Source organism: Haplochromis burtoni, unplaced genomic scaffold, assembly GCF_018398535.1.
Source record: "Haplochromis burtoni strain Fernald_Lab_line unplaced genomic scaffold, NCSU_Asbu1 Contig_42, whole genome shotgun sequence".
Classification (NCBI taxonomy): domain Eukaryota; kingdom Metazoa; phylum Chordata; class Actinopteri; order Cichliformes; family Cichlidae; genus Haplochromis; species Haplochromis burtoni.
Window position 1 is genome coordinate 2,082,233 of NW_024582403.1, and position 13,061 is coordinate 2,095,293.

Sequence of the window (13,061 nt, forward strand, 5' to 3'; positions counted from 1 at the left end):
AATTATGCATTTCAAGTAAAGTAAAAGTTTTAACTGGCTTTGCTTTTCTTCCCAAAATGGCAAATATCTACCAAAAGAGTTAAACTGCACTAAAACAACTGAGCTTAAGGAACCTAATAACATACAAAGATACATATTCACCTTTGATTTCTTTCCTGAGCCGTACACCGCACACAGCCCTTGTTAGGATCATTCATAGACTACATCCCAGCTGTCAGACCGTGCAGTGTTTTGACAGAGACATCACAGTAATGAATGAGTATGTTTTCCTTATGCTTCATTTCATCTAGTGAATGACTCATAAGCTTATGAAGACAGCAATGCACGTGGCTTTTATCACTGAGGCATAATTATCCAAAACTAAATCTCTGTTCATATCTCTGTTCATAAATCATGTCAGAATAAATACATTTTTACTGTTTATTGTTCTTTCGCACATTCTTTCTCTTTTCTTTATTGTAGCCTAGCATGTTTCTGCATAAATTTAAGAGACGATATTGGAATGAGGAGCCTGAGTGCTGCAGTACTGCACAAAAGCCTTACAACACCCTTAATTTATTTAAATTTTGCTTCCAAAAAACTGACCTTTTTGCATTTTTAAAAGTGATCTTTGAATACTTATTCTCTACCGTTTCTAAAGGTCTTTTTCATTTTCTATCATTTTCAGTCTTGTCCATGTACCTGACCATTGTCAGAGGATTGTTCTTTTTTGGTTTGCTGAACCATTTAACACTGAATCATTCGAGCATAAAAGGCCTCCTAACTCAAGTAGCAGCTTAGCAAAGAACCAGTTTTAAATTATATCTTTAGACATTGTGTTATCAGCAGCCGTTCACAAAAACACATAATTTGTTCCAAATTCTTAACAAGGTGATTCCCCAAGAGCTATGAGCTGAAAGCTTTGATTGGTGTGCAGGATGTTCTTAAAAAATTGAGAAAAGTGGACAAATGGAGGACAAAAAAAGGAAGAAGTGGTAAGCCTTAAAAAGCTATCTACAACAGATGAATAGTATCTGAAAGCTGTGGTCTTAAATATCTTTTTAATCTTTTGGCTTTTGTTTTAAATTTCTAAACTTTTAATCACATCATAGTAAAACACCTACAGGAGACTACCCAAATCTATATTGAACATAATGGCAGTCTTCTTACCTATCCTGTCCAATCTGTCAATGGCAACTGTCTCAAAAGCCCTCCTCATCATGGGGTACTCCTCCAGTACCTCATTGAAATTGTCCACAGAGAGAGAATACAGGCGACAGTAGGTGTCCGCACGCACACTGGCTGTCCGTCTGCCACGGGTCAGCAGGCAGATCTCTGGAGGGGTGAGAGATACGGTCAGAACAGAAAATGGCAAACCCACAGATTTCAGTGTTAGACAGCAATAGAGAAAAGAAGAGAAATGCTATGAGTAAGAGGTCTGTTAAGCAGTGCGACGCTCAGCCAAAACACTGTTACAGTACATTAAATGTTAAAATGTTCTGTTATGTTTCCGCACAGGCTGTGGAAAACTCCTGGGCTTAAGAAAATGTGTGCTCAGAACAAAGGCTGTGTGTCATCAGCATGACCCGCTGAATGTAACCCTAGGTATTTCCTCATTCACTAGCACTACACTGACAGCAGTGTATAGCATATATATAGATGTGCTCCATTGCATTCAGTTGTTTCCCTTCCCTTCTTTAGTATCTTCTTCTCTATTACTTTTTCCTTTTATTGGCTGGAGCTGACTGTTGTCTTGACAACCATATTCCCTCCTTTTCCTTTCCCTGCAAGGTTGACCTCCTCTGACTCTCTGGGGAAGGGGGAAGGGAGCGTGGGGGCACCAGGATACTCCATTAAGAGCAGGCACTGCACTGGACTGTTCCTGTTTGTTTATATGAGGTTTCTCACAAACTCAGAGCAATCCAAGGAAGTCGCACTTTATTTTATCTACTTTCTAATGAAGAATAATTATATTTCCATGTGTATCTGTTAAATCCACTACCAGACAGCAATAACATCTGTGTTTACACCCTTGTAGAAAAATAGTTTTGGTGTGTTCGATGAGTAATTTTTAAAAATTATATATTTTTTGTTACCTGTCAGTTTGTGAAGTCTTAAAGCTTACAGTAACAGGTGTGGCAGACACAGGTAGCTGTAGCTGATACCTGTCTGCTGGTTGAATGAAATTCAAGTATTTTAATACTTTGTTATTGAGGACTAATTAGCACACATATGTGTATATACACATTTTTATAATATATACAGTCCATTAGATTCTCCGTTAGCATAAGCTTCTTTTCATACTGGCTTGAAATCCACTTTTGTTAGAATTGTAGGAAAAGGCATCATGTTCAGAAAGCTCTCTTGAAATTGGAATATCCCTGTTTACACAAAACGCAGCCATTTAGATACTGGTAGCATCAATAGTGTCTACTGGGAAGTGCAGACAGAGGATAATAATACCAATGAAATTGCTGCCACTGAATTAAAAGGGTTTCCAAACCACTGGGTGACCATTTGTGGCTTGTAGACGGGGAAACTGCCATCCTTAAATATACTGAAAGAACAGAGAAAGGCTGGATGGTTAATGTGAACTGTGGCAATTTGGATCTTTGCTTCAATTTTGGATCATGATCATTGTAACCCGTTTCTGTGGCATAACCAGCTCTGTTTCCTGTTTCAGTTAATGTAATATCTGCAAATTCTCTTATTTACGGCTTCATTTTCTGATGTGTTGACAGGAATTAACCCGTTCCCCTGGGATTTTGTTGGGACACCAGAAGAATCTGAGTAACAAACTGCTTGTCCACAGGATCTGCTCACACACTGTGTAATACAGATGATGATTATGAGGTTATGTTTGGCTGTATTCACTGTGGACTTTATGGAAAGGGAATAGGGGTAAAAGAGGAAAAACCGTTCCTCAAAGTGCAATCTACTCCATCTGTGTGTGATAACTGTACAAAATGTAGTGTGGTGTGGAAAGGAGAAAATCCACGAAAAGGTTCCTTAATGTTAGAAAATCTACCAGTGGCTAAGGTTAAGTCGGATACTAAAATTTAAAAGCAGGTAAATCCAATCAAAAAACACTTCGTGCATTAGCTGGTTGGTGATGGTGACATCACCATCTACTTAGTGCTACTGACTTATTCAGAGATTTTACCACACATACACACCCCACTGGAAGTTAAACCTTGTTGTCCCCTCGGTTCTTAGCTCACTGCTAGCTGTGTGCATGGAGACCTGTGATTTCCTCCCTGGTCGCAGGCATGACTTCAAACACTCGATGTCTGACATTATAAATGGCCCCATCATCTTCATTCTGCTGTGCTAATTAGGTGTTATTAATTAGGTGTGTGTGTGTGTGAATGGATGTGTGCATGTGCGTGCTGTGCAGTCATGTCACTACAACAGTGCTCTGGGCAGCTGGCACATCAACGAAACTGTGAGTGGACAGAGCTTCTGCAGAGGGCATCGGATGTTAAAAATGCAGCCCAAAGAGTCACGCTACAGGACCTAAAAAGTGTATGTTGGTGTGTGTGTGTGGGTTTATGCGTGGCAATAGTAGCACCACATGCTTCTAAACAGCCACAGAGGAACAACAACCCGGGAAAGTGGGACAGAAGTCGCCGTAAGGCTGAACAAGAAGTCCAAATAAAACATTGGGGTAGTTTTTTGTTTATCTGCAAACTGCAAAAGTAACACACACATCTGTGATATTACTGAAGTGTGGGGCTGTCAAACACAAGGCCCAGGGACCAGAAATGGCCTGACAAAGACGCCAATCAGGCCCATTGGACAGCTTTGGAAAATGTGAAAGAGAGCAGAGATTTTGGACTTTTAACTGTATTTTCATAGGTTTTACAGTATTTCCTACTGATAAAGACATTGTTATTCACACTACACCAAAGTAATTGAATAATAGATAAACAATACCAATTAAACTACAAAGCTCACTGCCTTTTCTAGGCAAAACATTCTCTGTAATTTTACATATTTAATTTTTGTGCCGACTGATTTCTGTCATTTGCTACAGCAGCATTTCTTTATCGTGTAGGAAAACTGAGATTTACTGTTGAAATTGCACATTAAATGAGATTACATTTGTAATGAATTATCTTTACACAGACAGAAAGGGGAGTTTTGCTGCTTTGGCCTACTTAAGATCAAAGTGAGTTTTAGGTGGCCCATGATGTAAAATGAGTTTTACATCCCTGCTGCAGTGGATTCTAGTGGGAAGTAAGGTGTAAATAATCCATAGAAGAACAGAAATGAATAGAACTGAGTAGATTACTGAGTAGTTACATACCTCCAAAATAGGAGCCATCCATCAGCTTCATGCCAATGCTTCCTTTGGTCAGGACGCTCACCACCCCGTGCTGAATGAAGTACATCTTCTTGCCAATTGTCCCCTCTCTGATGATGTAGTCTCCAGGCTGAAATACTTCAAATCTCAGTTTGGTCAGCATGGCTGTCACAAAGTTGGGATCTGCGTTGGCAAACAGCGGCATGGAGGCCACCAGCTTACGGCAGTTGAAGTTGACAATTTCCTAAATGGCAACGGGAGATACAACTGGTTAATCTGCGCAGATTTTTAGCACAGGGATTTACAGTTAAAGATACAAACACGGGTTTGGTGATAGCTGTCTGAATTAGACCATTTTATAACTAAATACATACAGAGAAGGCTGGAAGTAATCGATTTTAAACACGGGGTTACATTTTTCAGATGAAACAAGGATAAATGACTATTTTATTGAATTTATTCCATCTTATTTCATCTGTGGAGGCATGTGTGTATTCACGGGTGAGTGAGTACATCACAGAAAATGTATGGGATTTTTTTTTTTTCATACCTCGCGCAGAGGCTCATTAAGCTCCTCCAGGATGCTCTCTTCATCAAACATCTTGCCCTGGTATCGGTGCTCATAGTAGTCATGGATTTTCTGTCGGAAGTCGGCTGGGAGTTTGTGGAATGACATGTACTGCTCCACTTGTTTGTACTGGAAGATGGAGAGAGGCATAGGAGAATATTAATGAGAATGAACAGAAGCATAAATCAATGAAAACAGGATTCAGCAACTTTCTTGTTAATTTTGACACTTTGCGAAGTACGTCCGACTTTAAAGAATCACCACGGCCTTGATACAGAAGTTGCAGCAGCTGGAAAGACCATTCTCAAAAGACTGTTTCTTTGACTGTCCCCATCAGCTTCAGGTGTGCATGACCAATAAAGCAACTGAGATGTACAGCGCTGCACACACAGGGATCCTATGACCTATTTATACCTGGTAGCCATGGGAAGAAAATTGTGATGAAGTAGTTAAGGAAACATGACAGCTCTGTAAAGCCCATGAGGATTCCTCCCGCTCTGATGTGTTCAGAGAAGAAGGACGCTGTGATCATACATGCCAACTAAAGCCAGTTTCTCTCTCTCTCTCTCTCTGTCTAGTGATGTTGCTTTCACAAATGCTTTTTTTTAAATGACAAATTTACAGAAAATACTATCAAGGTTTTCACAAAGGAATTGTGTTTTGTTGTTGTGCATTTCATTTTTCATGAAGAAAAAAAACGTGAAACAAATCTTCCATGATCTGTGAAGACTGAGGGGAAATAGGTAAATAATTAAGTGGAACTGGGCATTTGAGTGGAAAGAGTTTCTATTTAGAGAAAGGAAGATGTTTGTCACCTTTGCTTGATTAATATGTAATTATGTGGCTAGAAATAATCACGTGAAAACAGAGGTTGGCTTTGGCACATCGTGTTTGTTCACTGTAGAGTCAAATTGAACCCACTGATTCACACCATCGCGTATTCGGCACTGCAATGCTTGTCTGAAACAAATGCAGCCTGAATGTCCACTTTGTTGCTCTGTAACACATTTAATGCCTGGATTCCCTGTGAAAACAGAAGCTGCTGGACCTACTGTATAGCTTTTCCTATAATGTGAAATTGAAAGGCATGTTATTCACTGTACACAGACAGTTTTTGGATTGGCTTTACTTATTTATATCACAAATATCCATGATCCCATGGAGTTTCACATACCAGCTGTTGAGAATGGTGGGAATGAAAGAAACTGAAATCCCCCCAGCTTAGCACTCATTGCATCAGAGAAGGTAAAAAGTCGAAACATCCAGTTAAAAATGTTAAAAGTGTTTATCTATATGTGCTTTTCCTAGTAAATCATCTTTACTCTTGATCAAAGATATAACTAAAGTACAAGTCTAATACTATGATGAATGAGAAGCTTGAGTAATGAATATGTTTGCATATTTGAAATGTAAAAGATAAGAAATGTGTCTCCAGCCCATGAATACACATTATTCTGAAGTTTAACTGATCTAGCAAATAAAAAATATATTAAAATGTATCTAATAACAGATCTCTCTTCCCTCCTTCCTGTATAAAAATATGTAAATCTCTACACTACACACGCTATTAACACCCTGAGGGCGAAAATGTGACCATGTGATTTTGAAAAATGAGCCGATAAGATTAGCCATGAAACCAGTGCAGTGCACTTCACTTCCTGTTATATCAGCAGGCACACCAACACAAAATGATGCATAAAGATGCAACATGCACACACAAAAAGGGAGAAAAAAAGACTCAAAGAAAATCATAAAAGTGGAGAATAATATTAATGAATCTCACAGAAAAGTTGCTCTAGAACTGTAATCAATACTGGCTAAAGAGAGTATGGCCCTGTGGATGGGGTTGCTTAATGTTACATAAGGCCCCTCTCTCTTTCCCTCCCAACTTTGTGTAATAAACACTGTGAGTCACACCTAGAATAAACTGTCAGTGGAATGAGTAGTAGATTCTAGCCTGACGCTCACAGTTAGATTTAAAGGACACAGCATGTATGGAGGGTCAGCAGCGGGGGCACTCACAGTGACCTTGCTTGTAGTGGTCAAAGACACATGCATTGGGAAGGATGGCTTGCTCTCCAGGAAATTACATTTTGCCACATTGTGAAGTGACATATGGCTTTGTGACTAAAACGCAGGCTTGACCCTGGTGGCATGGGTGTCACAGCAAATCACAAGATACTTTATGCAACACCTACTGTACTAGCTGTCGCAGTATGACATTATTTAACTGTTTTCTCCCCAAATATAAAGTGATGAGTGGATTTGACAAAAACAACAACAACGACAAAAAAAACGTGGCTTTATGTAAGAATTGCAACAATGGCAGAAAGGAGTCACCTTTGGTCCTGTTTTCAGGAAAACATAATAAAGTTCTGGAGGCAGTTGGACTGTTCTAAATCCGCTCCATCTGCTATAATCCATTCACAATATTTCTGTTTATTATTTCAGAGTTCCCTAATACTCTTTCATTCTCTTTCCTTGTAACTGTCTGGTATTATACTGTTCTGCGATGCAGGTACTCCACAAATAGATACATGTACATACATATAGTAATGAATTACCTTACATAGGTACATGATAAAATATATGCCATGTCTTGAGTAGATCGCCCGCTTTAATGAACGACATAATGAAATTACACCTGCAAAAACAATTTAATGCTTCCTCCTCTTTCTTATGTAAACTAATTTTAATCTCCATCTCATTCAGTCTTAATTAATTGCCTTGGGTCTTGGTTAATTTAGCATGAAAGGCCAGTACTAAATGAAACCTTACAGGTTGTCTTCCTCAGCCATCTGCTCAGATTTTGAGCATATGCTGAAAGTCAACACATAATCCAAACAACGACAAAATGGTATCGTATATACATAATGAAGGGGGATTCCTGCAAAATGAATGTGCCCTTCACGAACCTGATTTAAAAAAAAAAACGGTTTAACTTGACAAATCCCTTCCCGTTCACCATGTGTCAGTAACAATAAAGATTCAGCCAACTTCCATAATATCTGACTCACTCAGTCAAGCGCAGGGATAAACGGGAAGGCTCCAATTAAGTGTTGCCTGCCCAGTGATTCAGTATGTGACAGCTTCAATTAAACTAGAATGACAACTTTCTCGCGAGCTTGCTTCCTCGTTCTCCTACTACTTGAAATTGGTTGGTGAAGAAGCCGAGCTTTACTGCCTTTCTGATTTTCGCAGCATTAGACTCAGATTAGTGACTACGTCAGTCAAAGTTAGCAGGACAGGAGTGATGTTCAAAAGGCCTCATGCTTGAAGAAAAAGATGTTTATAAGTGAAGAAGAAACAATTGATGGTCTCTCATGAGGATATATTAGGAAATGATGTTGTGGAAATGCAAAAGAACAAAGGGGAAAGATGGCCGGTGGCTGTTGTTTGAACTCGGTTAATGCTGTCAATCATGCTGGATAACAGAGACAATAGAAGGTGTATGAAAATCCAAGTTCATAGCCACATCCAGCTAATGCACACTTACAAATGTAATACCTCCCACTTAAGAGAGCAAGTTTTAAAAAAAATTGAATACAACAGGGCTTGTTTTGTTTTCAAGTCTCAAGCAAAGATCATCATAATTTTTCAGTTTTATTTTGCCTGATCACTTCCTTTGTTTCTTTGTGTTAATACATAGCTTCCCGGCTTTCTTCACCCTGTTTACCTACCTGTGCTCTGATGTATATTTTACTTTGTTAATCACTTTCCTTGCATGTCTCTGTCAGTTTTACCTTTTTCTTTTTCTTTTTTATCCCTTATTCAACTTCTTGTGTGTATTTATAGTTTCCCTAAATATAGCTGTGCATCTGTTTAAAGATTGCTCTTTCATCATTGTAATTGCCTTTGATTGTACAAACAAATACATCCACGTCAGGTGCAGATGATATGCTTCTGAATTGTACTAATAATGGACTCTAAATTTACAAAGTGTGCCCAAGGAGAAAGATGACACTGAAATCAGGTTCTTCTGTAGGACTTGTATGAAGCAAAGTATTTTTTTTTTTATAAAATTAAGTCAGAGTCTGGAGGTCATAGCTGCAGAAGTTGCACAGATTTTCTATTTTTTTTTGATTGGCCATAAAGCCCTAGTTGCAAGCATGATGCATGGCTGTCACTGTAAGCTGCCACAGAGGGAAAGGAGAAATTGAATTGGTGCTCGTATTAATGGGCCATGTCACTGAGAGTCATGGCATGAGATGTGACGGTCTTATATCTGTCTGTGTGTGAGCTGTTCTAAGTCTATAAAACCTAAGTCAATTTCAGCTGTACCCTTTTAGCTTTTGACTGAAGAGTGGAGACAGACCCATGGGTTATTATCGTTATTACTGTTACTATAGTAATAGATTTTAACATATTTCAAAAATTACACCGATAACACTGATTTCTTAATGGCACATAAGACTAACAAAGGAGGATTACACATGATTATATCAAAGGATATAATTTACATTTTGACACAGATTCGCACCGCCTTCATGGGTTTTTACACAAGTTTAGGTGTATTCATGGATGTTTAACTGATTACAGAAAGACTTTAACACGGAACCAGCAGAAGTCGCTGTTTAGCCAAACATTCGATAATGAGCGTCAACTGCAAACAAGAGTCTGGCATTTCTCACTTTAAGCCTTGAGAAGTGTCTGTGAGCTCCACAAAGGGCAAGTAAGTGGATGCAAAGTAAAAATATTTTTGGGGGTCAAACTTCAGATGATGTAGATCTGATCTATCACATGCAAGAGATGGGTCCCAAGTTGTCCAGGTCAGGACTCAAGTGATTGTCTAGGTTATAAAGTGAGTAGTTCTTGAAGTCGCTGTTTGATGTGTTAAGGCCAAGTGCATCTCTGCTCATCATGTGAGTCCCCAGGGGTCACATCTTCCTCCTCTCACCACTGTTTGGACACACTGCTCCGTGGCTCTTTAGGGGAGGAAGTGATGGGGTAGGAGGAGAGGGAGTACAGTTACATAAGGGCTAATGCCCTCTGTCCATGTGCGGTGTCCGCTACCAGATGGTGTATTGCCCAACAGTCAAGGGCGAATGGACACATAAAACAGGGGAGAGATGGAAGCATGAAGACGGGAAGAGGGTTTTCAAAGATCCAGGGTCCAAGCACCAAAAGAACACTTCATGATATTTGACACTGTAAAAGTCAAAAGAATATCATCTAACAATTAAATAAAAAATTAAAACATGTTCTAAAATATTTATATTCTACTATTTTCTCTCTAAAATAACAGCAAATATCTGTAAAAGAATGAGACACCATTGTTCGGAGGTCTTGAGCAACCCCCCATATTGTTATATTTTGCAAGAACAATGGTCAGTGAGTCCAGTGATACATTGAAATATAAGCAAACACAAATACAGTATTTGGTTTGCGCAATTCTTATAACAAACATGAAAGTCCATGTTTGGTTTGACCACCTTTATTCTTCAACACAGTCTAAAAGCTCTTAGGATGTTGGCTGCCTTTTGTTCCGTTCTCTGTCATGATCCCACGTTATTTCTATAAAGTTGAAGTCTGGGCTCCTGGAAGGCCAGTCCATGACTGATAGTGTTCCATTGTGTATGACTTTACAACACTGGTAGTGTGTTTGAGAAAATGAAGGCACAGTAGGCATATTCCAGACGGGAATGCATGGTGGATCAAAGAAAGATGGTACATTTGCGCATTCAGAGTTACATTGACAATATCTCTAAAGCCTCTAGATGAAATGCAGCCCCCAAACATGATATGGCCTCCACCGTGTTTTACAGATGACTGTTGTACTTCTCCCCTGACCTCGCCCTCCAGATGCATCTAGTTAATTCTTTGCTAAGCTGTCTGTTATGTGTAGACACAACATTGGTTCATCCCAAGAGTTAGATCCTTTTTTTTATGTTAAAATGATTAAATGGGGAGTTTGTATTGCATACTGCGTACTGCAAACACATGACGGACTATCATCATGTGACTGTCACGTGGCCAGAAGTTCACCTCAGTGAAGTTATGAAAAGAAATAGGCAGATACACTAAATTTAAACCAAAATTAATGTTTTAAAAATTGAATTCAAACATCCTGACAGAAGCAATGGCTCTCTGGATCCAGTCTTTGCTGTGAGCGGTTATCATTAAAGGTACTTTGTAGTTGCCATTTGCACCCAGCAACCTTAGATCTGTAGACTGCCCCACTCAAAGAAATCCATCACTAATTCAGCACCATCTTTTAAATCCACTTCTCAAAATACACTCCCGTAGACTTGCTTTTATGTGATTGCCTTTTGATCTTGCCAACTTTTAACCTTGCGATGCTTACCCATGCATTTAAAAAAAAAAAAAAATCTAATTTCATTTCACAGAGTTGTTTTTCCTTTTGATCATGTTTTCTATTTTTATTTCCCAGCTGCATTTTATTCTTTATTCATTTGTCTTTTCATTATTTAATTTTTGCCCTTTCTGCTTGCTTGTTATGAATTTTGTGAACTACATTTGGGCAATTGTTATTTTCAACGTTTCTCATTTTTGTTGTCATTATACTACCTCTTCAAAGGAGGTTATGTTGATTCTGCCCATGTTTGTCTGTTAGCAAAAAGCCAGAAAGGTGATTTCAATTGAATTTGCTTTGCATTTTTTTTGCCTTATTGCTACCTGGAATCAGTACTACACCACTCCCATTTGTACCTCAACACATCTTCGACCACCTTAAACTTTTTTCACCCTTTACTGAGCTTATTTGGTAGACATATACATGCTACTTTATTGTGACTGGGTTTCAGTTGGGCTGTTTTTTCATTAATACCATAAATCTAAATAAGGCCATCTTGCATTAAACACAGATTACAGCCCTTTCTCTAACAGCAACTCAAGAGATACTGGGGGAAAAAAACAGAAAGGGGAAATGAGAGTCTGACTCCATGCTGCAGTCTGCTTTGTGTCAGTTATATGTTTCTGTGTTTTATTAATGCTGTGACGTCTGTAGCTTCAATTCCTGCCATCTTTCAGATCCACAATTCTTCCATGATGCAGAACAGTGAAATAATAAACAGCACAGCTAAACAGTGCAAGGCTGGACCGAGCCAACTTATCCAACATCCAGTCATTCGTGACTGTTTGTTCATCATTAACCACTGAACTAAACAGTGCATCACAGCGGTTCATAATACGTCCTGCCAAGAGATAACAGGCTGGAGACAGAGCTATGAGCTGGAACTCGTCAAGCTGACAAAACAGATTCTTTTTGTAGGATAGTCTAAATGCTAGCAACAGCATGAACTTGTATTGACATAACACAAAGTCAACAGTTAGCGCTTGCATGCTGTGTCAAGACAGAAATGTCATAACTTCCGCACTAAGCATCTTCTCCTGTTTGCATGCACTGCCCAAAGAGAGATGTGGATCTGTTTACTGTGGGATGGAGTTTGACATGCTGGCATTTTTCTGCTTTTATCCGAGCTGACATATATTGTTTGATTATTGGTCTGTTTATAATTTGGATCATAAATAGAGACAGTAAGTGTGAGATAAGAGGGGGATGTTGTGTTAATGGGAAAGTGGTCATCAGTGCTTCCCAATGTTTTCTTTCTTTACAGCATATCCCTGTCAGATGAACAGTATTTCAACCAATATTTATATCTATAAGTAGTTTTATGGATTATGTGAGCAGTGTTTACCTGTTTTAAAGCTCTAACCTCTCTCTTAAGTATTTAAATGTTTTATCACTACTTTTAGCAAACTATATCTGCTTGCTTCAGTAAGTAGCTTTAAAACAATTGTTGGCATTGTGCTAATGTTGCAACTGGCTCGGGCTGATAGGAGGTACAGGGCAGTCCAGATGTAGCTAGTGGCAAAATCACTAAGGGTCAGTTTCATAGCAGTGTTGCTTTAATGTTTTTGTCTCCTAAAGATAAATGTGCAGACAGTGCTTACCACGTCTTAAAAGGAAATAAATGAGATGAACAAAAACATGCAATATGTTTCACCATATCATTATTTATTTAACAAAGCACTGAGCTAAAATGCAGAAGCAGCCGTGACTCAGGATCATTGTGGAGGAATTGTACCCAACTTTTATCTAGGTTTGTGAGCATTCATTTTTGTGCAGCTCTCTACCACAGCATTTCAATCTGGCTGAGGTCTAGGCCATAGCTGCACTTGTTTTTTTAATGTTTGATATGCTATGTTTGGTTTTTGCCAAACAGAGAGGTGTGCGTTATGGCCTCT

The 13,061-nt window shown here is 38.9% G+C and overlaps 2 protein-coding genes across 3 annotated transcripts in view; one reads left to right on the forward strand and one right to left on the reverse strand.

Moving 5' to 3' along the window:
• Nucleotides 1-3,346, forward strand: part of polrmt (polymerase (RNA) mitochondrial (DNA directed)) — a 71,088-nt gene extending 67,742 nt beyond the window's left edge. Inside the window, exon 22 of the transcript XR_006054301.1 lies at nt 3,332-3,346. The gene's annotated coding sequence lies outside the window, so the exon portion shown is untranslated. The remainder of the gene's footprint in view (nt 1-3,331) is intronic.
• The window catches only part of hcn2b (hyperpolarization activated cyclic nucleotide-gated potassium channel 2b), a 44,893-nt gene that overhangs the window by 11,460 nt on the left and 20,372 nt on the right, over nt 1-13,061 (reverse strand). For both annotated transcript variants that reach the window (XR_006054302.1, XM_005920735.3), the window contains exons 5-7: nt 4,836-4,982; nt 4,289-4,529; nt 1,150-1,314 (exon numbers count right to left, since the gene is read on the reverse strand). Coding sequence is in view for 1 of the 2 variants with exons in the window: in XM_005920735.3 (XP_005920797.1) it covers nt 1,150-1,314; nt 4,289-4,529; nt 4,836-4,982 (553 nt within the window). In the remaining variant the exon portion in view is untranslated. The remainder of the gene's footprint in view (nt 1-1,149; nt 1,315-4,288; nt 4,530-4,835; nt 4,983-13,061) is intronic.